The sequence below is a fragment of the Oncorhynchus masou genome, chromosome 27 (genome assembly GCF_036934945.1).
Source record: "Oncorhynchus masou masou isolate Uvic2021 chromosome 27, UVic_Omas_1.1, whole genome shotgun sequence".
In the NCBI taxonomy this organism is placed as follows: Eukaryota; Metazoa; Chordata; class Actinopteri; order Salmoniformes; family Salmonidae; genus Oncorhynchus; species Oncorhynchus masou.
In genome coordinates, this window is record NC_088238.1 from 12579922 (window position 1) to 12603600 (window position 23679).

At 43.9% G+C, this 23679-nt stretch overlaps 1 protein-coding gene across 1 annotated transcript in view; it reads left to right on the plus strand.

Annotated features, from left to right (window-relative positions):
- LOC135516587 (uncharacterized) overlaps window positions 1–21847 on the plus strand; it is a 40725-nt gene extending 18878 nt beyond the window's left edge. The window contains exons 5-7 of the mRNA XM_064940934.1: window positions 16233–16413; window positions 21025–21067; window positions 21423–21847. Coding sequence (XP_064797006.1) covers window positions 16233–16413; window positions 21025–21067; window positions 21423–21847 — 649 coding nt within the window. The remainder of the gene's footprint in view (window positions 1–16232; window positions 16414–21024; window positions 21068–21422) is intronic.
- Window positions 21848–23679: the final 1832 nt, after the last annotated feature.

Below are 23679 nucleotides of genomic sequence, written 5' to 3' on the forward strand. Positions count from 1 at the left end.
TCTTTGAGTTGGTAGGTGAATGGTAGGCTAACGCTACTCTGTAAGGTCTTTGAGTTGGTAGGTGAATGGTACAGGAGGCTAACGCCACTCTGTAAGGTCTTTGAGTTGGTAGGTGAATGGTAGGCTAACGCCACTCTGTAAGGTCTTTGAGTTTTGATTTACTCTTAAGGTCTTTGGGTAGGTGAATGGTAGGTAACGCCACTCAGGTCTTTGAGTGAATGGTAGGCTAACGCCACTCTGTAAGGTCTTTGAGTTGGTAGGTGAATGGTAGGCTAACGCCACTCTGTAAGGTCTTTGAGTTGGTAGGTGAATGGTAGGCTAACGCCACTCTGTAAGGTCTTTGAGTTGGTAGGTGAATGGTAGGCTAACGCCACTCTGTAAGGTCTTTGAGTTGGTAGGTGAATGGTAGGCTAACGCCACTCTGTAAGGTCTTTGAGTTGGTAGGTGAATGGTAGGCTAACGCCACTCTGTAAGGTCTTTGAGTTGGTAGGTGAATGGTCAACGCCACTCTGTAAGGTCTTTGAGTTGGTAGGTGAATGGTAGGCTAACGAAGGTCTTTGAGTTGGTAGGTGAATGGTCAGGCTGACTCTGTAAGGTCAGCTAACGCCACTCTAAGGTCTTTGAGTTGGTAGGTGAATTGTAACGCCACTCTGTAAGGTTTTTTAGGTGAAAGGCTAACGCCACTCTGTAAGGTTTGAGTTGGTAGGTGAATGGTACAGGAGGCTGACTCTACTCTGTAAGGTCTTTGAGTTAGTAGGTGAATGGTAGGCTAATGCTACTCTGTAAGGTCTTTGAGTTGGTAGGTGAATGGTCATGAGGCTAAGCCACTCTGTAAGGTCTTTGAGTTGGTAGGTGAATGTAGGCTAACGCCACTCTGTAAGGTCTTTGAGTTGGTAGGTGAATAGGCTGACTCTGTAAGGTCTTTGAGTTGGTAGGTGAATGGTCAAACTCTGTAAGGTCTTTGAGTTGGTAGGTGAATGGTAGGTGTGAAGCTTTGAGTTGGTAGGTGAATGGTGTCACTCTGTAAGGTCTTTGAGTTGGTAGGTGAATTAGGTGACTCTGTAAGGTCTTTGAGTTGGTAGGTGAATGGTGAACTTACTCTGTAAGGTCTTTGAGTTGGTAGGTGAATGGTCTAACGCCACTCTTAAGGTCTTTGAGTTGGTAGGTGAATGGTCGTTCACTCTGTAAGGTCTTTGAGTTGGTAGGTGAATGGTACAGGAGGCTAACGCCACTCTGTAAGGTCTTTGAGTTGGTAGGTGAATGGTAGGCTAACGCCACTCTGTAAGGTCTTTGAGTTGGTAGGTGAATGGTAGGCTAACGCCACTCTGTAAGGTCTTTGAGTTGGTAGGTGAATGGTACAGGTGACTCTACTCTGTAAGGTCTTTGAGTTGGTAGGTGAATGGTAGGCTACTCTGTAAGGTCTTTGAGTTGGTAGGTGAATGGTCATACCACTCTACCAGGCTAACGCCACTCTGTAAGGTCTTTGAGTTGGTAGTATTACTGGAAGTTGGTAGGTGAAAAACAATTTACTCTGTACAGGGTCTTTGAGTTAGTAGGTGAATCCACTCTGTAAGGTCTTTGAGTTGGTATGTCTGCTAACGCCACTCTGTAAGGTTTGAGTTAGTAGGTGAATGCTGGACACGCCACTCTGTAAGGTCTTTGAGTTGGTAGGTGACACCTCTAAGATTTCTTATAGGTCTTTGAGTTGGTAGGTGAATGGTAGGCTAACGCCACTCTGTAAGGTCTTTGAGTTGGTAGGTGAATGGTAGGCTGCCACTAAAGGTCTTTGAGTTGGTAGGTAATGGTAGGCTAACGCCACTCTGTAAGGTCTTTGAGTTTAGGTAGGCTAACGCCACTCTGTAAGGTCTTTGAGTTGGTAGGTGAATGGTCTAACGCCACTCAGAGGCTGCAGGTGAATGGTACAGGAGGCTGACTCTACTCTGTAAGGTCTTTGAGTTGGTAGGTGAATGGTAGAGGCGTGAATGGTAGGCTAACGCCACTCTACAGTCTTTGAGTTGGTAGGTGAATTCTGAATCCAGGCTAGGTGAATCTAACTATCTGTAAGGTCTTTGAGTTGAGGTTGGGAGTCCCACTCTGTAAGGTATTTTGAGCGTAGCTGAATGGTAGGCTAACGCCCTCAGGTCTTTGAGTTGGTAGGTGAATTTAACGCTGTAAGGTCTTTGAGTTGGTAGGTGAATGGCAGGAGGCTGTCACTCTGTAAGGTCTTTGAGTTGGTAGGTGAATGGTTGATCTTAACTTTGAGTTGGACTGAATGTCTAGTTCAGGTCTTTGAGTTGGTAGGTGAATGGTAGGCTAACGCCACCTGTAAGGTCTTTGAGTTGGTAGGTATGGTACAGGAGGCTGAATACTCTGTAAGGTCTTTGAGTTGGTAGGTGAATGGTAGGCTAACGCCACTCTGTAAGGTCTTTGAGTTGGTAGGTGAATGGTACAGGAGGCTGACTCTACTCTGTAAGGTCTTTGAGTTGGTAGGTGAATGGTACAGGAGGCTAACGCCACTCTGTAAGGTCTTTGAGTTAGTAGGTGAATGGTAGGCTAACGCCACTCTGTAAGGTCTTTGAGTTGGTAGGTGAATGGTACAGGAGGCTGACTCTACTCTGTAAGGTCTTTGAGTTGGTAGGTGAATGGTAGGCTAACGCCACTCTGTAAGGTCTTTGAGTTGGTAGGTGAATGGTAGGCTAACGCCACTCTGTAAGGTCTTTGAGTTGGTAGGTGAATGGTACAGGAGGCTAACGCCACTCTGAGGCATTGGCCTTCTCTCCTCTCCAGGATATCTTCCTTCTCTGCTAATTTTTCATCCTTAATATGTTATGTCTGTTTTTGTTTTTCTTCTGTTTTCTCTTCATTTGATTTATTGGGGAAAAGGTCCACAAACATCAAAGGTAATTAAACTACGATGGTGCTTAGCAGACGACTTGTGATCAGGAACCTGTGCTGGAATAGAGGTGTCATGACCAGCTAGCCTAAGATTGGATTGTTTTAAACTGGTAGTGTTGACTGTAGTAAAAACTGACAGTCAAGGTGTGGAGTTATGAATGAATTGACCGTTGGTCAAACCCATAGTGTGAAGCTGTCACAGGGATTTAGTGACCTGTGAACTTACCTGGGTCTCACTTTGCAGTCGTTCACTCATTCCCTCCTCAATCATTCCCTGAGTATCCAGATGTTCATACCATACCAGGGTATACAGTATTACTGGAAGTGCACAAAACAATTTAGGCAACAGGGATCTTGATCCAGAAGGGGATTGAATGTCTGCTGGAGTCTGAGCTGGACACCATTTATTTGACACCTCTAAGATTTCTTATAGTTAGACCGCTGCACCACTTAAGGAACTTCAGTGCAAGAGGCGCCACTACAGTCCCCTCTATATTGGCCCAGTTTACCTCACACACACACACACACACACACACACTCTCAGTCCACACACTCATTCTCACATGCAAATACACATTCTCACACACACATGTGTGGAGTGTTCATTGCGGCTTGTCAGAGCAGAAAGGCACAGAGTGAAAGAAACTCCTCACTTGACTTTTTATCCTCTATATTTACCTCTTATATTCTCTCTCTTGACCTCTCCTCTGTGAATTTTACCTCCCACACACACACACACACACACACACACACACACACACACACACACACACACACACACACACACACACACACACACACACACTCACTCTCTTCTCATTCTCCCTCTTGATCTCTATCTCCTCTATGAAGACTCCTCTTTACCTCTTTCGACCTCATTCTCTCTTGACTTTTATCCTCTATATTTACCTCTTATATTCTCTCTCTTGACCTCTCCTATTTACCTCTCCTCTTCTCTCTCCCTCTTGATCTCTATCCTCTATATTTACCTCTTCCTTTGAAATTTACCTCTACACAGCTCTTCTCTCTGTCCCTCTGCTGTGTCAGCACTCACTGCTGTGCCCTCTGATTGGGGTTGACCTGTGGTGGCCCCTAAGCACTGTGGGAGAAAAAAAGAGGCTCAGCGTGGATGCCACTCAGACTGATACTCAGACAGGGACAGACAGACACAGGTCTCACTTCTCAGGTTGTTCCTGTCACCACAGGGCATGCCTGCGTTGAATTAAGTGGGACTCAGTGGTGAGTCCAGGTGTCACTGTGATGTGTGGTGAATGTGGCAGTAGGTGTCTCTAGTGCCACTGTGTTTAACACCAGAACCACTAGAGCAGTCATTTGGTCTTAAACAATGGCATTATAGTGAATATAAGTGTTGATATAGTAGTCAATTATTGTCAGCTTGTGCTTACATGGTATGAGTCTCCAGGCATTGGCATCAGTTGGGGCATGTCCATGTCACATAAACAATGAAAGCTGGTGAGTGGGTTGCAGATGTTTTTTGCTTGAGATGTAAGGTCATCAAAAAAAGAAATGTCTCTTTTTCAGGACCTTGTCTTTTAAAGATAATTCGTAAAAATCCAAATAACTTCACAGATCTTCATTGTAAAGAGTTTAATGAGTCCCATGCTTGTTCAATGAACCATTAACAATTCATTAACATGCACCTGTGGAACTGTCGTTAAGACACTAACAGCTTAAAGACTGTAGGCAATTAAGGTCACAGTTATGAAAACTTAGGACACTAAAGAGACCTTTCTACTCACTCTGAAAAACACCAAAAGAAAGATGCCCAGGGTCCCTGCTCATCTGCATGAACTTGCCTTAGACATGCTGCAAGGAGGCATGAGGACTGCAGATGTGTCCAGGGCAATAAATTGTAATGTCCGTACTGTGATAACACCTAAGACCCGCTTCAGGGAGACAGGACGGACAGCTGTAACAAAACCTGCACAGGATCGGTACATCCGAACATCACCCCTGCGGGACAGGTACAGGATGGCAACAACAACTGCCCGAGTTACACCAGGAACGCACAATCCCTCCATCAGTGCTCAGACTGTCCGCAATAGGCTGGGAGAGGCTGGACTGAGGGCTTGTAGGCCTGTTGTAAGGCAGGTCCTCACCAGACATCACCGGCAACAATGTTGTCTATGAGCACAAACCCACCGTCGCTGGACCAGACAGGACTGGCAAAAAGTGCTCTTCACTGACGAGTTGCGGTTTTGTCTCACCAGGGGTGATGGTTGGATTTGCGTTTATCGTCGAAGGAATGAGCGTTACACCGAGGCCTGTACTCTGAAGGGGGATCGAGGTGGAGGGTCCGTCATGGTCTGGGGCGGTGTGTCACAGCATCATCAGACTGAGCTTGTTGTCATTGCAGGAAATCTCAATGCTGTGCGTTACAGGGAAGACATCCTCCTCCCTCATGTGGTACCCTTCCTGCAGACTCATCCTGACATGACCCTCCAGCATGACAATGCCACCAGCCATACTGCTCGTTCTGTGTGTGATTTCCTGCAAGACAGGAATGTCAGTGTTCTGCCATTCACGCAGTTGACAGTGAGAGGATGTTTCTTTTTTTGCTGAATTTATTACTCTGCCATTTTTAATATCCTGACCCCCTCCGTCTTGACTTTTCCTAAATAAGTCTATTACACAGTCATTCTTAGCATCTTAATATTAATCTGTTTTAGGAGGGAATGCCATTTAAAAAGATTTTCCTCCGTTGCCCCTCACGACAGTTGAATCGAAGGTGCTGTGGTCCGTTGATAATCACGCTGATTTCCACAAAACTGAACCGGTTAAACTATACCCACACTAATTTCACAGATCCAACAACAGATGAAATAAATGAAGGAGAAGTATGATGAGGGAGAAAGGTTGAGTTGATGAGGAAGAGGATGCATCATTAGGCCTCGGTCATCACCAGTTGTGAATGAAGAACAGGGTGGACCATTGTATTGATCTATTCTAATTATAATATCTATATGGTATGTACTCTATCAGTCCACTGAATCCAAGCAGTTTTATCAGTCTACTTGTAGTACACAGTGTGAGCATCCGTAACTTACAATGGCAAGAAGACCAAGACGAATGGGATGTACATGCTGCGTTAGCTCTGCTACGAGATCTGAATGAAAACGACTCGGATGGTGGGGAAGAAATGCATATCCTGGCATCTCTGCTGATTATTCTGATCCTCAGCCGTAACGGTACGCACTGAGCAGGTGCCTGCGCCTCCACCAAATGAAACGGTGAGACAGGAGAGAGGAAATGATAGAACAAGCTGGTGACAATGCTACGGGCCGATTAGCAGCATAAAATGTCATCCCTGAGAGAGCCGGCCCTACATCTCAGCAACGCACACTTACCAGCATTCCTTGTTTGTGACATGGACACACTCCAACTGATGCCGTGACGTGAAGATGCACACCATGTAAACACAAGCTGACAATCATTTACTGTTTTCACTGCTGTCAAATCGACCCTTCTATTGTAATACCATTGTCGAATTTGTGCTTTATAATGTGGCTACTGATGTTTTCATCATTTGACCGTTGGTCTTGTTGACTGTGCGTCTTGGTAGTTGGGGTATTTTTCTTTTGCCCTTGTAAGACTGATCTGTTAGGGTGTTTCAGCACTAGGGTTGCAAAGGGTCGGCAACTTTCCGGAACATTTCTGGAATTTTTCCAAAGATTTTCCATGGGAAGTTAAGCTTGGGAATTAGGGGAATTTTTGCTTAAATTCATCAAAAAAGTTAGCTTATAACAGTGAACCTTTTTTTGTGGGATACACATAAGACAATTCTAGGTCTTGTGGCATATTTTGGTAAAACTATCCCCAATTCAATGGAATTGAAACCCTCTGCATGCACACTGCACACTTCCATCACATGTGCAGTGCACTCTTCCATCACATGTGCAGTGCACTCTTCCATCACATGTGCAGTGCACTCTTCCATCACATGTACAGCTGATTCTCAAGATCTTGCACACTAATGAGATGCTATTGAGCCCACACTACTACACTGTCTGAGCCAAGGACTACATGCTTTCTGGTAAGTTTTGATTACAATACTGGGTGGGGTGAATATATTTTATGACACAATTTTTTGTTAACTAGTAAATAGTAGCCTACAGCGAAGTGTGTTGAAATCATTTCTAACTTGATAACAGTTTCTGCTAGTTAGTTTTTGCTACCAGGTGGGTTTTTAGCTTGTTGAGCTAACTGAGTGTTTTATTCACCTGTTTCCATTACGTTTCATTTGAAAAACATTTCTTACGAAGGAGTTTGTTTTAATTTTACCTTTATTTAACTAGGCAAGTCAACTAAGAACACATTCTTATTTACAATGACGGCTGAGGAACAGTGCCTTGTTCAGGGGCAGAACGACATTTTTACCATGTCAGCTCGGGGATTCGATCCCGCAACCTTTCAGTAACTGGCCCAATGCTCTAACCTCTTGGCGACCTGCCGCCCCATGTTTAATCTAACTGCTTAACTATTTATCTGTACATGGAATTGTATTTTTTTTTTAAATATTATTTTTTTACTTTCCTTCTAATTTTTACAGGACAATGCCACGGGCACTATCTGATGTGTGGAGACGTTTCACTGCAGCTAATGTAGAAGGAAAAGCGGTGTACATTTGCAAGTACTGTGCCAAATCATATGTGAAGAATGCAACAAAGATGCAGAATCATCTGGCCAAGTGCATCTGGCCAAGTTCCCTCTGTGCTCACAACAAGCAACCTCTGACAAAAGTCCCTCTACTTCTATTCGAGGTGAAAATGATGAATCAGACACCTTATCGACAGCAACAGCTCATGGTCCTCCTGGAATCAGATGTTTTTTTGACTCAATGGAGGAACGTAGTCAGAGAAATGCTGATGAATGTCTTGCTTGAGCTGTATGCAACTGGTTCACCTCTGATGCTCACAGGCCATGTGTATTGGAAGAGATTGCTTAACGTTCTTCACCCAGCATACACCCCTCCAACCAGACATGCTTTTACTCATTTGCTGGGTGCAGAGTTCAACAGAGTTCAAGTAAATCATAGAGAAAGCAGACTGTATTGCAATCATCTCTGATGGGTGGTCGAATGTTCGTGGGAAAGGAATAATTAACTACATCATCTCCACCCCTCAAACCAGTATTCTACAAGAACACAGACACAAGGGACAATGGACACACCGGTCTCTACATTGTAGATGAGCTGAAGGCAGTCATCAATGACCTCGGACCACAGTCGGTATTTGCACTGATGACAGACAATGCTGCGAACATGAAGGCTGCTTGGTCTAAAGTGGAGGAGTCCAACCCTCACATCACACCCATTGGCTGTGCTGCTCATGCATTGAATCTGCTCCTCAAGGACATCATGTCACTGAAAACAATGGATACACTCGACAAGAGAGCCAAGGAAATGGTAATTATAGCAGCAATCTACCTCACCAAGCAGTGAGAAGAATAAGAGCACCACGTTTGAAGCTGCCCAGCAACACCTGTTGGGGTGGTGTCATCATGTTTGACAGTCTCCTGGAGGGGAAGGTGTGTCTCCAAGAAATATCCATATCACAGTCTGCTGACATGGACAACCCCATCAAGAGAATCCTCCTGGACAATGTATTTTGGGAGAGAGTGGTAAGCAGCCTGAAACTCCTGAAACCTATAACAGTAGCCATTGCACTGATTGAGGAAGACAATGCCATCCTGTCTGATGTTCAGACTCTGCTTGCAGATGTAAGAGAAGAAATCCATACTGCCCTGCCCACATCACTGTTGCTCCAAGCAGAGGAAACTGCAGTTCTGAAATGCATCAAAAAGCGTGAAGACTTCTGCCTGAAGCCCATACATACCGCAGCGTACATGTTGGACCCCAAGTATGCTGGCAAGAGCATCCTGTCTGATGCAGAGATCAACAAGGCCTATGATGTTATCACTACCGTGTCTCGCCACCTTGGCCTGGATGAGGGCAAGGTTCTTGGCATTTTGGCGAAGTACACTTCCAAGCAAGGGCTTTATGTCTACTTATGATAAGGTGAAAGGTTTATGTTTCTGTCTCTATATGATATGGTAAATATATACAATGCAAAAAAACATCTACTTTTTAAATAGTATTAATATTAATTTGCATATATTCCTGTTAATTCCCACGGAAAGTTTCCACCTCTGATTATTCCCAAAAATGTGCCACCCTAAATATCCAGCACACATGCTTTCTGTTTAATAGTTGTAACACAGCCTCCAAAAATACAATTGATTGAACACTTGATTCATTATTGTTTGTTTTATTATTGACATGTTTTACATATAGTCTACAGCAACATAAACTAATGAAAATGCTTTTGTTCTCATGTTACCGGAGGCCATCATAAACACAACCAAATTAACATTTTTGTGATCGCCTATATGAAATGTATGAATGAGTGTTAGAATGTTGCAGTCAGAATGACTACTCACTAGCTTGAAGAGGAGGCCCAGCGGTTCTAGTGTTAGTGAAGTGTGTATGTACTATCACAGACGCCACATGAGGAACGTCAGAAAGCAGAACTTCCCCTCAAATAAAAACACACCTTATGGAACAGCGGAGACTGTGAAGCAACACAACCATAGACACATGCATTTGTACAGACACATGCACGATAACATACAAAATATATATATTTAACCTTTTATTTAACTAGGCAAGTCAGTTAAGAGCAAATTCTTATTTACAATGACGGCCTTCCGGGGAACAGTGGGTAAACTGCCTTGTCAGGGGCAGAACGACAGATTTGTACCTTGTCAGCTCTGGGATTCGATCCAGCAACCTTTCGGTTACTGGCACAGCGCTCTAACCACTAGGCTACCTGCCTCACTATGTACACATTCTGTACTGTAGATATGTGGTGGTGAAGATGGGCCTGAGGGCACACAGTGTGTTGTGAAATCTGTGAATGTATTATTTTCAAATAGTGTAAACAGTCTTAATTTTGCTGGACCCCAGGAAGAGTAGCTGCTGGCACAGCTAATGGGGATCCATAATAAATACAAATAATTGTTCTTCCATGACCTGTTGGCTAGGCTCCCTCTCCTTGTTTGGCTAGTAATTGGTGCGTGTTGCTACGGCAGAGGTTTATATTCCCACTGTTCCTTGATAATACTACGATAGCATTGACCTTCTCCCAGCATCTGTCTCTCCTCTTTAACCAGCCTGGCATTTGGACTTCTTTCTCTATTTTAGATCACTCTTAATGACTGAGGTCATATCTGTTTTGTTCGCTTACTCCTCTCTCTCTCCATTTACATTTCAGTCATTTAGCTTATGCTCTTGTCCGACTGACAGCAGTGAATGCCTACATTTTTCATGCTGTTTCCCTGTGGGAATCGAACCCACAAACCTGGCGTTGCAAGCGCCATGTTCTACCAACTGAGCCTCACTCACTCTCTCTCTCTCACACATCCTTCTATTAATTTCCTTTGCTCCCTCCCACAAAAACAGGAAAATAAAGCTAATTTTCCACCACCATGCTAGAGTGGCTACTGCTACTTCCTGATGTTGTGCCTGTGTTCAGCTTGGGGTAAACAACAGACTGCTGCAGTGTGCATCTTCCGGAATATATCTGAAAATGTAGTTTTATTAAGGAAGAAGACAGTACGCATATTCCCCCCCAAACTCCAGCAGCACGCTATTAAAACTACTTAAGGAGGAAACGGATGTCTTTGCAGCCTGAATAAAGGGTGTTTTATGTACGAACCGGTCCCAGAGGGATACCAGTGTTTTACCGGCTGGGTACATTACGCCAAGACGAAAGTGAAGATGTATCACACACTAGCAGCTGTCTAGGCCTTTTCTCTCCCTTCTTTTCACTACTACCCTTTTATCAGAGGTGAGATGCATTCACACCATTAACTTAGTAGCCTTATCAACATGTAGATGACTTGACACATGGCTGGTTGTGTGATTAAATGTGTTGCACTTACGGAGTGCGTCCCTCCCTTCTGTCACCATAGAACTGGAATCCACTCATCACAGAATGTTGACTTTGAATGGGTATGTCCGTTATAGTAAATATATTTCTTTACTTACACATAATCTCTAGAGCAGCTCACCATTAGGATGTGGCAGCACAGGTCCTATATGCCCTCAGGCTCCAGCACTGGAGATAATTTCACACCTGATACATTTCCTCATGTTGACTGCCTCTCTCTGGGGAGGAGTGTGTTTTCCCCTCAAGTTAATTGTCATTTCTGTAAACAACAATACAAATGAGTTAGGATTTCCCTCTCCCGCTAACACAGTCCATTAATAGCATTTTCTGCTTGTACCCTGTGTTTGATTCTTTAGCGGAAAACAAAGGTATAATTAGAATTCACATTTGCTTTTTCTGTCTGCATAGTGAGAGAAGCAGCTCAGCTTTAGAACAGTACAGGTCACACCAGGCGTCCTCATTGGCCAGGTGTAAGAAGGGCTCAACTCCTATAGAAAGGTGGTACTTCACTGACTGAAAGGTATGAGGGATCTGGAGCCACCCTCCATCACCTGGTAATACCAGCCTCCTTTGCCCCTAGGAGTTGGGGTGGGGGGGGGCTAACCCATCAATGATTCATCCCCAGCATTCAACAACATTATTCCCACATTAAAATTGCATGGTGCCTTTAAACCTCTTTCTTCAGAGGCGTTTGGTTTGGGCCCTGGGCACACCTCAGCACCATTACACAAGACTGCTACAATCCATATCTACAACTCTGCGAGCGGGGAGACTTTGAGATTTTAAGGGGGAAGGGTGTAGGAGATGAGGAGGGGTCTTTGAGTAGATCTGATGTTCAGTATTTTGGAATTCAACAGTTTGTTGACCCATATGTTATTTGATAGAGGTGTGTGTGTGTGTGTGTGTGTGTGTCTTTAACCAGAGAAATCACATTGAGATTTACATCTTTTTTTCCAGTGGGTTCTGACCAAGATGGCAGCATTCAAAGTTACACATGTGACACAACATAACACATAATAATGAATGGCAGTTAAATTGGTGCAAAGTCCATAAAAGTGTGTTAAACCTGCTCTGGTTTGAGAAGCAAGAGGCCGTAGGGCAGTAGAGAATGGTTTGGAACGCCTGCAAGTCAGGGTGTGTTAATTGACCTTACCACATAGTGGTGACCTCAGCACATGTTGACCTAACATGATCACTGTTTGCCTGGCCTTAACCTCAACACCTACTGTATGTTCATGCCCCCAACCTTCAGACTGACTGAACATCTGTCAATTGTTTTTCTTCAGGACTCGTTAAGGACTCGCCATAACATTTGTGACGGCAGTTTATTTTTCCTACATTTCATTTCACACGTCACCAAAAGTGAAGTACTTCTTGTTCAAGGTCACTTTCAACGTGCTGAAAGCAGAGTGTTGTGTTTTGGGTGCCTCTCTGGAGTGGCTGAGGAGCACATGCAGTCCTCTCCAAAGTGATGATATCCCTCAATAACCTTCTTTTACACACCCTCGCCCTATTTCAAGTATCAGACCACTGAGCCATCAAAAACACACCCAGCCCCAAACAGCCAATCTCCCAGTTCTTTAACCAAAGATTATAGTCTCTCTATCTCCACATGTGGAGGGGGGAAGGCATCCACCTATTCCCAAGAAGATGATTCCTTCCCCCTGGTAGCTACACACACACTTTCTCTCTTGCCAGTCTTCCACAGCGAATGAAAAATGTGCCCAATATCCCTAGACGGACAATAATGATCAGAAAGCAATAGAGGTGAGGTGGATAGATAGCACCTTGCCCTGCGATAGCCGTTTTGCTTGGGTTTGCACTTGTTGAGGGTGTGTGCGTGGGTTTTAAAGGTTTTGCTTTGCTGCTGTTTCTCAGCAAGGCACTCCCATTACTTCTCATTGTTACGGTGTGGACTTTTCGTCTATTGTCTGAGTTGCTCTGTTGTTGGCCAGGGCTAATGGCCGCTCCTTTAGCTGCCTTCAACCCGATCTCCTCTGACTCCCTGGGATCCTTCAGTGTCTTCAAAGGTCTGTAGGACCTGGTGGAGGGAAGGGGCCATTAAAGATGATCTCAGAGCACACACACCTGACACTAACACGCGGGCAGACAGGCATGTAAACACACACACAGAAGACCTGCATGCTCACTCACTATTACACGGGAGAGATGGAAAACAGAATGTTTTTATCTTTTGAAAAGGAATGTTATTCTACTGTGTGTGTGTGTGTGTGTGTGTGTGTGTGTGTGTGTGTGTGTGTGAGAGAGAGCCCATGATGGATGGAGAGTGCTGACCTGTGCAGCTCAGTGGACTGTGAGACTGGACATGGCTAGACTCTCTTCTTCCCCCTCTCGCTCTGCTTCACTCTGAAAAACATTGCAAGTCACCCCTGCTCCCCCCTGCTCTCTGACATCAGAGGTAGCAGACCAAACATCAGCTGTATATTTGGACCATTTCACCCAGGGCCAGTCAACCTATAGAAGGTCTTAGTGGTGGATGATGAACTGTTTGATTTGTCTATCAGTTTAATGATGGGTTGTTGTGGACTGGTGGTCATAGGAATGTTATTTTAACTTTGGTTGATCACTATCGGACCACCCATCTAGCCTTCCTGTTACTGTTTCAGCCATAGAATAGTTTAAGTTGTATTTTAGAGCGTAGGTCAACGTAGTTGATTTGCTATATTTCCTCAGTCAGTATTGTAGGCTAATCACACCCACATTTCTCCTCCGTGGTTCGGTGTGTCTTCACTTCCAGAGCCTTCGGAAAGGATTCGGACCCTTGGTTCCACATTTTGTCACGTTACAGCCTTATTCTAAAACTGATGAGAAAAATAATGTCATCAATCTACACACAATCCCCCATAATGACAAAGTGAAAACAGTATTAACATTTTTTTGCAAATGTATTGAAACAGAAATACCTTATTTATATAAGTATTCAGACCCTTTGCTATGAGACTTGAAATTGAGCTCAGGTGCATCCTGTTTCCATTGATCATCCTTGATGTTTCTACAACTTGATTGGAGTCCACCTGTGGTAAATTAACTTGATTTGGAAAGGCACACACCTGTCTATATAATGTCCCACAGTTGACTGTACATGTCAGAGCAAAATTCATGCCATGAGGTCGAAGGAATTGTCCGTAGAGCTCCGAGACAGGATTGTGTCGAGGCACAGATCTGGGGAAGGGTACCAATACATTACTGCATTAGTGAATGTCACCAAGAACACAGGGGCCTCCATCATTCGTAAGTGGAAGAAGTTTGGAACCACCAAGACTCTTCCGAGAGCTGGCCGCCGGCCAAACTGAGCAATCAGGGGAGAAGGGCCTTGGTCAGGGAGGAGACCAACGACCCAATGGTCACTCTGACCGAGCTCCAGAGTTCCCCTGTGGAGATGGCAGAACCTTCCAGAAAGACAACCATCTCTGCAGCACTCCATCTATTAGGCCTTTATGGTATAGTTGCCAGACGGAAGCCAATCCTCAGTAAAAGGAACATGACAGCCCACTCCAGAGAGCTCAGGACCTTAGACTTGGGCAAAGGTTCACTTTCCAACCGGACAATGACCTTAAGCGCACAGCCAATACAACATCGCACATCTCTGGAGAGACCTGAAAATATCTGTGTAGCAACGCTCCCCATCCAGCCTGACAGAGCTTGAGAGGATCTGCAGAGAAGAATGGGAGAAACTCCCCAAATACAGGTGTTCCAAGCTTGAAGCATCATACCCAAGAAGACTCAGGCTGTAATCACTGCCAAAGGTGCTTCAGCAAGTACTAACTAAAGGGTCTGAATACTTATGTAAATTATTTATTTTTGAATACATTTGCATAAATGTCCACCAAAAAGGTTTTACTTTGTCATTATGGGGTATTGTGTGTAGATTGATGAGGGGAAAAATCTATGTAATCAATTTTAGAATAAGGCTGTTACCTAACAAAATGTGGAAAAAGTCAAGGGGTCTGAATACTTTATGAATGCACTGTATATTAGGCTGGTGTGTTTGATTCTGAACAGAGGAACAGTTTGGATCTCACTGTTCAGGGACCTTCCTTCACCAATCACACCAGCGCACGCAGTGTAGCGATGAACGTGTTGCCAAGCAACTATAAGAATCTAATGCCTAGTGACGCTTCAAAAAGTTGCATCGTTCCAATTGTCTGGTGGGAAGTGTGTGCAGGTTTACCAGCTCAAAATAACACTGCACTCTTCCTATGTAAATATGTCCGGGGGGGGGGGGGATTTCGCAGGAAAGTGTCACGTCTAAATGAATCACCAAACTTAGGGCTTTGAGGCATTTCAAAGCAAAGCCAGACTTGGTGAGAAAAACCTACTGCGTCATAGCTTTCAAACTTCAATTGATCATCTTCTGACATAACCTTTCTTTTGACCCTTGGTCAAGTCTTCAATGTTGCCCTCTTTCTGCCAGCTGGCGAACCACAAGACCAGCTTGTGGATTTAAAGGGGAATAACGACAAAATGTGCCTGTTCCTAAACCCCTCTGACTCATTGGACTGTCTGTCAAAGTGCTCACCTCTTTCACTCAGGGAGAGTGAGGTAGAGCTACGTCACGTGGTTATACAGCCCCCTTCCACTCACTGCAGCACCTAATAGAACTTTGTGGAATAACGCAAATCTACAACAACAAAAATGTATGTTCTGTCACAGCTAAAATACTACATTCGGGAAGTCCACTTGATTATTTGATATGGCATATACAGTACATTTTATGTTATGAAGTTGCCTTCTTTTCTGAGATCTCTGCCAATCAAGGAGGACAGGAGACAACCTAATCCCGCCTCCCACGTTTACCTTGTAACCCCTTTGGACAGTTCACCTGCCTATCAACACTGTCCATTTTCCCTCTCTGACTGTAGGCTACATCCCTTGTTGCATGGTGTGATCAGATCATTACGGCAAAGTACATCTGCTAAAATGAGAGGGAAAGACTAGTGAGTGTTCACCAGAACGTCCAAGTCATAGGGGGTCACGTATGGGCTAAACGGATCATTTATGGAACTAATGTTTCATTTAGGTGAATAACATAGTCATGGCATCTGGGTGGCCACTACAGAGGACATTTCCTGATGAACTCTTATTTAATGTGATAAAAATTATTATAGTCCTGACAACTCGTTTAACTATTCCTGAGATATTCACTTACAAGAAACAATGTGACTATCAAACTCAAATTATAATGAATAATTACACACTACTTTTCAGTTTTCATAAACTTGAGCTGTGTGTTTGTGTGTGTGTGTATATCGTGTGTGTGTGTACGTGTGTGTGTACGTGTCTGCTTGCGTATGTGCTTCTGTCCTTTGTCTAGTGTTGTAAATGTTAACTGTCTGTCTCTGTCAGGCTGGAGGAGGAGAAGGTCCATGCTGCATCCTTTGCTGAGGCTGAGGCCCAGGCCAGTGTGAAGGATGAGGTGGGTCGTATCCTGGAGCTGGAGAGAGCCACGACCCATAATTCCCTGACGCAGGCTGTCATGAGGGAGAAGGTCAGTGCTGAGGACGAGAGGCTACGCACCCAGCTTTACGTAAGTCCCTAACCCCCTCCAACCGTTTCTCAACCCCCCCCTTCGTCAATTGGTTTTGTTCTCAGCCCAGCACGAACACTGACTTTCACAGTCATCAAGACCAGATGTTGATTAGGTGAATTAAGTGTTTTAGTGCTGGGCTGGAACAAATGCCTGTACACCCACTAGCTAGGGGCTGATGACTGTAATGGCCCTGATGGCAGCTCATTTCCCTCTGTAACCAGGGTGATGATCACTGTGCTCCTCATAGGTGGGACCATCCCATAACCAAAACAGAGGACTATGTAGTATTATCCTAGTATCTGTAAAACATCTTGTTCTGCTGGGCATCCTAATGCTATACCGTGTAGTATTATCTTAGTATCTGTAAAACATCTTGTTCTGCTGGGCATCCTAATGCTATACCGTGTAGTATTATCTTAGTATCTGTAAAACATCTTGTTCTGCTGGGCATCCTAATGCTATACCGTGTAGTATTATCTTAGTATCTGTAAAACATCTTGTTCTGCTGGGCATCCTAATGCTATACCGTGTAGTATTATCTTAGTATCTGTAAAACATCTTGTTCTGCTGGGCATCCTAATGCTATACCGTGTAGTATTATCTTAGTATCTGTAAAACATCTTGTTCTGCTGGGCATCCTAATGCTATACCGTGTAGTATTATCTTAGTATCTGTAAAACATCTTGTTCTGCTGGGCATCCTAATGCTATACCGTGTAGTATTATCTAGTATCTGTAAAACATCTTGTTCTGCTGGGCATCCTAATGCTATACCGTGTAGTATTATCTTAGTATCTGTAAAACATCTTGTTCTGCTGGGCATCCTAATGCTATACCGTGTAGTATTATCCTAGTATCTGTAAAACATCTTGTTCTGCTGGGCATCCTAATGCTATACCGTGTAGTATTATCTTAGTATCTGTAAAACATCTTGTTCTGCTGGGCATCCTAATGCTATACCGTGTAGTATTATCTTAGTATCTGTAAAACATCTTGTTCTGCTGGGCATCCTAATGCTATACCGTGTAGTATTATCTTAGTATCTGTAAAACATCTTGTTCTGCTGGGCATCCTAATGCTATACCGTGTAGTATTATCTTAGTATCTGTAAAACATCTTGTTCTGCTGGGCATCCTAATGCTATACCGTGTAGTAGTATCTTAGTATCTGTAAAACATCTTGTTCTGCTGGGCATCCTAATGCTATACCGTGTAGTATTATCCTAGTATCTGTAAAACATCTTGTTCTGCTGGGCATCCTAATGCTATACCGTGTAGTATTATCTTAGTATCTGTAAAACATCTTGTTCTGCTGGGCATCCTAATGCTATACCGTGTAGTATTATCTTAGTATCTGTAAAACATCTTGTTCTGCTGGGCATCCTAATGCTATACCGTGTAGTATTATCTTAGTATCTGTAAAACATCTTGTTCTGCTGGGCATCCTAATGCTATACCGTGTAGTATTATCTTAGTATCTGTAAAACATCTTGTTCTGCTGGGCATCCTAATGCTATACCGTGTAGTATTATCTTAGTATCTGTAAAACATCTTGTTCTGCTGGGCATCCTAATGCTATACCGTGTAGTATTATCTTAGTATCTGTAAAACATCTTGTTCTGCTGGGCATCCTAATGCTATACCGTGTAGTATTATCTTAGTATCTGTAAAACATCTTGTTCTGCTGGGCATCCTAATGCTATACCGTGTAGTATTATCTTAGTATCTGTAAAACATCTTGTTCTGCTGGGCATCCTAATGCTATACCGTGTAGTATTATCTTAGTATCTGTAAAACATCTTGTTCTGCTGGGCATCCTAATGCTATACCGTGTAGTATTATCTTAGTATCTGTAAAACATCTTGTTCTGCTGGGCATCCTAATGCTATACCGTGTAGTAGTATCTTAGTATCTGTAAAACATCTTGTTCTGCTGGGCATCCTAATGCTATACCGTGTAGTATTATCTTAGTATCTGTAAAACATCTTGTTCTGCTGGGCATCCTAATGCTATACCGTGTAGTAGTATCTTAGTATCTGTAAAACATCTTGTTCTGCTGGGCATCCTAATGCTATACCGTGTAGTATTATCTTAGTATCTGTAAAACATCTTGTTCTGCTGGGCATCCTAATGCTATACCGTGTAGTAGTATCTTAGTATCTGTAAAACATCTTGTTCTGCTGGGCATCCTAATGCTATACCGTGTAGTATTATCCTAGTATCTGTAAAACATCTTGTTCTGCTGGGCATCCTAATGCTATACCGTGTAGTATTATCTTAGTATCTGTAAAACATCTTGTTCTGCTGGGCATCCTAATGCTATACCGTGTAGTAGTATCTTAGTATCTGTAAAACATCTTGTTCTGCTGGGCATCCTAATGCTATACCGTGTAGTAGTATCTTAGTATCTGTAAAACATCTTGTTCTGCTGGGCATCCTAATGCTATACCGTGTAGTAGTATCTTAGTATCTGTAAAACATCTTGTTCTGCTGGGCATCCTAATGCTATACCGTGTAGTATTATCTTAGTATCTGTAAAACATCTTGTTCTGCTGGGCATCCTAATGCTATACCGTGTAGTATTATCTTAGTATCTGTAAAACATCTTGTTCTGCTGGGCATCCTAATGCTATACCGTGTAGTATTATCTTAGTATCTGTAAAACATCTTGTTCTGCTGGGCATCCTAATGCTATACCGTGTAGTAGTATCTTAGTATCTGTAAAACATCTTGTTCTGCTGGGCATCCTAATGCTATACCGTGTAGTATTATCTTAGTATCTGTAAAACATCTTGTTCTGCTGGGCATCCTAATGCTATACCGTGTAGTAGTATCTTAGTATCTGTAAAACATCTTGTTCTGCTGGGCATCCTAATGCTATACCGTGTAGTATTATCCTAGTATCTGTAAAACATCTTGTTCTGCTGGGCATCCTAATGCTATACCGTGTAGTATCTTATCTTAATGTATCTGTAAAACATCTTGTTCTGCTGGGCATCCTAATGCTATACCGTGTAGTATTATCCTAGTATCTGTAAAACATCTTGTTCTGCTGGGCATCCTAATGCTATACCGTGTAGTATTATCCTAGTATCTGTAAAACAACTCCACTGAAATATGACCCGTCGGCGACGTTTGAAGGTTTCCAAGTTTTACCACTTTTTAGCTTTTCATCTGCAGATGATATTCACATTTTGTCTGGATCTTGGAGCTGTGCCCTTCATATAACTTCTGTTGAAACTACTTAGCAAATGTCTTGCAGTGCTGTTAATACTCTTCAGAGGACAGGAAGAGGTACAGGAGGTTAGAATTTAAATGGCTGCACTGTTAATTGGGCAGTTTAGCAGGAACCAGTCATGTATTTTTGTATTCTAGCTTGAGTGCATAGTAATGACACTTCTTTCATATTAAATATTGCTCCCTTCCATCATTGGTTAAACACACACACACACACACACACACACACACACACATCCATATGTGGTAATTGACAGGTCACGACTGGAGCGGTGACACATGTCAGGTGTGTGAGCATAGCCCTGAATTGAAGTCTATAGAGCCGTCTGACCTGTGTGACCCCTTACACACACGCAATAAGAGCATTAGCATTACACACTAATACAAATGTGTAACAGGATGATGATTGATTATTCTTAGACACACATGAACGAACATACACACGCGCGCTAGCCCCTCAGAGACCTGAGAAATGAGGGGTTTCACTTCCACCATATCATTCTGATGATCACCACTATATGATTAGGTTAAACTGAAATTGATCTTCCTACAGGGCCCTCTTATATTTCACTGTCCCCTTATTTCCTTTATGACGTTGTGTCTGAGAAAGCCACCCTCATTTTAGAGAGTTATGGCTTTATCTGCTGTAAATAGCCCTTGTAAACATATAGCAAGACCAGCGTCATCCCTGCATTGCCTTGACAGCCAACAGACGCGCACACACAAACACACAACACACTCCCCGGAGAACGGGCCCTGTTTACAAACCTCCGCTATTGATTATATAGCTCATTTCACACGCTCATTGCTGTAATAGAAAAATGAATCATTTTGGGGGGCCGAGACGCCATGGCGTGCCGCGATTCCACCACGCCGCAGGATGAGTGTATCAGGGATCCTCGCTCGGAACGACGATCAATCGAAAAAATGTAAAAGTGAGGGAGGTGGGGAGGAAGAGCGGGGACTCTATACGCCTTCAGCATCTGTGAAGAGAGCTGTTTTTGTTCTTTGTCATCTTTAATTTAATGATTTTTTTTTTTGGAGGGAGGGAGGGATAGGACCAGCCATGTATCTCCATGTAAGTGTCTGTCCTCTCTTGGTGCTGTTAAAATAATGTCCAGATAGCTCAGATCAGTCATATGGACTGTAGTCCTGCAAACAACAAGTTGGCATGTGTTTACAACAACAAGTTGGCAGGGCTCCAGTTATGGGGGCCAACGTGTTCCAAAAGAAACTACAATGGAGAACGGAAGCAGGGCGGTAGCTCCACCCCCCCTCTCTTTGCGAGTTCTGGGCAAGTCTGTGGGCCAAATGTCCCCTCCCCTTCTGAAATTCGCAAGATGTGAACACCTGTGAAATGGTGATTTGTCCAGATGATCAGTGAGGAAAAACCTGCGCTCTGGGTTAAGGTTCAAGGTGAGACATGACATCTGACAGACGTTAAGTTACCAGTACTGTTACATGCTTCTGTCCACCAGAGAGAACTCTCAGTATACAGCAGTACTGTACTGTAGAGCGGGTCACAGCAGCGGCAGTCCTTGTAGTACAGGTCACAGCAGCGGCAGTCCTTGTAGTACAGGTCACAGCAGCGGCAGTCCTTGTAGTACAGGTCACAGCAGCGGCAGTCCTTGTAGTACAGGTAACAGCAGCGGCAGTCCTCTAATTACACGTCACAGCAGTGGCAGTAATAAAGAGAGACAGTTTAAAACTCTTTTACTGGCTCCAAGGTTAACCCTGGGCCTTTACCATCTTTTAACATGCTCCCCCCAAGAGACTGGAGCTGGGTGTCCCAAGAGACTGGAGCTGGGTGTCCCAAGAGACTGGAGCTGGGTGTCCCAAGAGACTGGAGCTGGGTGTCCCAAGAGACTGGAGCTGGGTGTCCCAAGAGACTGGAGCTGGGTGTCCCAAGAGACTGGAGCTGGGTGTCCCAAGAGACTGGAGCTGGGTGTCCCAAGACTGGACTGGGTGTCCCGAGAGCTGGGTGTCCCACGAGACTGGAGCTGGGTGTCCCCCAAGAGACTGGAGCTGGGTGTCCCACGAGACTGGAGCTGGGTGTCCCACGAGACTGGAGCTGGGTGTCCCAGAGACTGGAGCTGGGTGTCCCACGAGACTGGAGCTGGGTGTCCCACGAGACTGGAGCTGGGTGTCCCACGAGACTGGAGCTGGGTGTCCCACGAGACTGGAGCTGGGTGTTAAAATGAGTGGGTACATGCAAATTGAGCACACACACACTCTCACAGATATTTGCACACAGACAACATTATTTTTTACACTTCTCTTTCTGTCTCTCTCTCACACTGGAGTAAAGAGCAGAAGAGGAGGGAAAGTCTGTTCTTTTAGCAGAAAGTGTGTGATGATTTCCCTGTTTGAGAATTCATTTAGAGTTCTGGAGTTTAATAGAATCCGAGGGGTTATCACCGAGTCTGCGCCTATTTTACTCATGTAATTGTCAAGGCTGTCAGTCCTCTCATATGCCCGCTGTTCTTTTCAACTGGAAATGGACTTTTCCCTTTTAAAAGACAGCCTAGTCGCCCGCCTTCTTCCCTCATTGTCATTTTTCGGTGTTAACTCTGGGACAGCTGTCTATCTCCTCATTGGCTACTGCCCAATTGGCACCATATTCCCTTTCTAGTACTGCTTTTGTCACAAGTAGTGCAGTATAAAGGGAATAGGGTTTCATTTGGGAATCTACCCAGTCTCTCTTCAGCCGCCAAGACACTTCCCCAACTGTCTTTGAAGTAGCACAGTGCTTTAAAATGGGGAAAAATAAGCAGTTTCATTACAGAAGTATGTTCACTCTGACTTCATGATTGATATTCAGAATAATGTACAGACACTCTGAATAATGTATTTCTCTGTAGACATTTTAAATATGAGGTTGGCATAGATACAAGCTACATTTACACATGGAGCACGTGAAATGCTTTGGGGATGACCCGTAACTGTGTATATGTATCGTTCCAACATGGGTCAATCAGTGTGTTACCTTTACATCGCACGACAAGGACACTACGTAACGCGTTTGTAATGGGAAATGTAAAATTGTCGCAAAGGATTTGAAAACAGGCCCTTGGGAGCAGCATGGTTGCTGTACTAAGCACACGTTGCGGCCTAGATGGTGCTTTCAGAGATGATTTGTGAAGTCATTTGCCGTACCACCGCCCTGCACTTAGCAGAGCACATTTATCAAATCAATGCTCTCTGGTCATTGATAAAGCCCAGCTTGATCATTCATGGTGTTCCTATGGAACCACCATTTTACATTCAGCTAGAGCAATTGTTTTCAACCTGTTATAAACAGTTTTACATTACTTTTCACAATACAAACATCCATCTGTAATATATTTCATCTGCTACATTCACCGATAACATGAGGTCTAAATTTGACCGCTAAGATGTGTAATGTAAAACAATTCTGACACTATGGGAATGGTGGTCCTCGAGCTTTTGATGGTGATTTGGTGGTCCCTCGAAAGGACTAGTTTGGGAGCCACTGAGCTAGAGGAACCTGTGCTACATTACCGGTTAGAGAAGCTTTAAATGTCTTCTCTATAAGCCCACACCACTGCAAGGCTGCAACCCTTACCCTATTGTGGGATTTGGTTCTTAGCAAGCCTGTCCCTGGATCTACAAAAAGTGCTGCTTTGCTATTACAGAAAGTGTATTTTTTCCCAATTATAAAGAAACACCTTGGGTCTTATTGTTAAATCTTGGGAAGAAAATACTGTGCTACACCCTTACAGCATATTTATTCCATGGAGGAATGTCAGTGAAACTGGTTGTAAGGGAGTGATTGGAATACTAGGTGATGGAGGATGGAGAGGGGATGGGAAGAGGAGGTGAATAAGATGGAGGATGAAGAGAAACGGAGTGGAGGAAGAGGAGTGCAGCAGGTGAAGAAGTAGGGACCGGGTATAGAGGCGAGCCTACATAAGCTCTACATAAGTCAGGCTGGAGCGGTAGAAGAAAGCGTTAGTTGTTGTGTTTCTCTCCTCAGTCTCCTGACTCTACGAGGTATTGATTGGTCT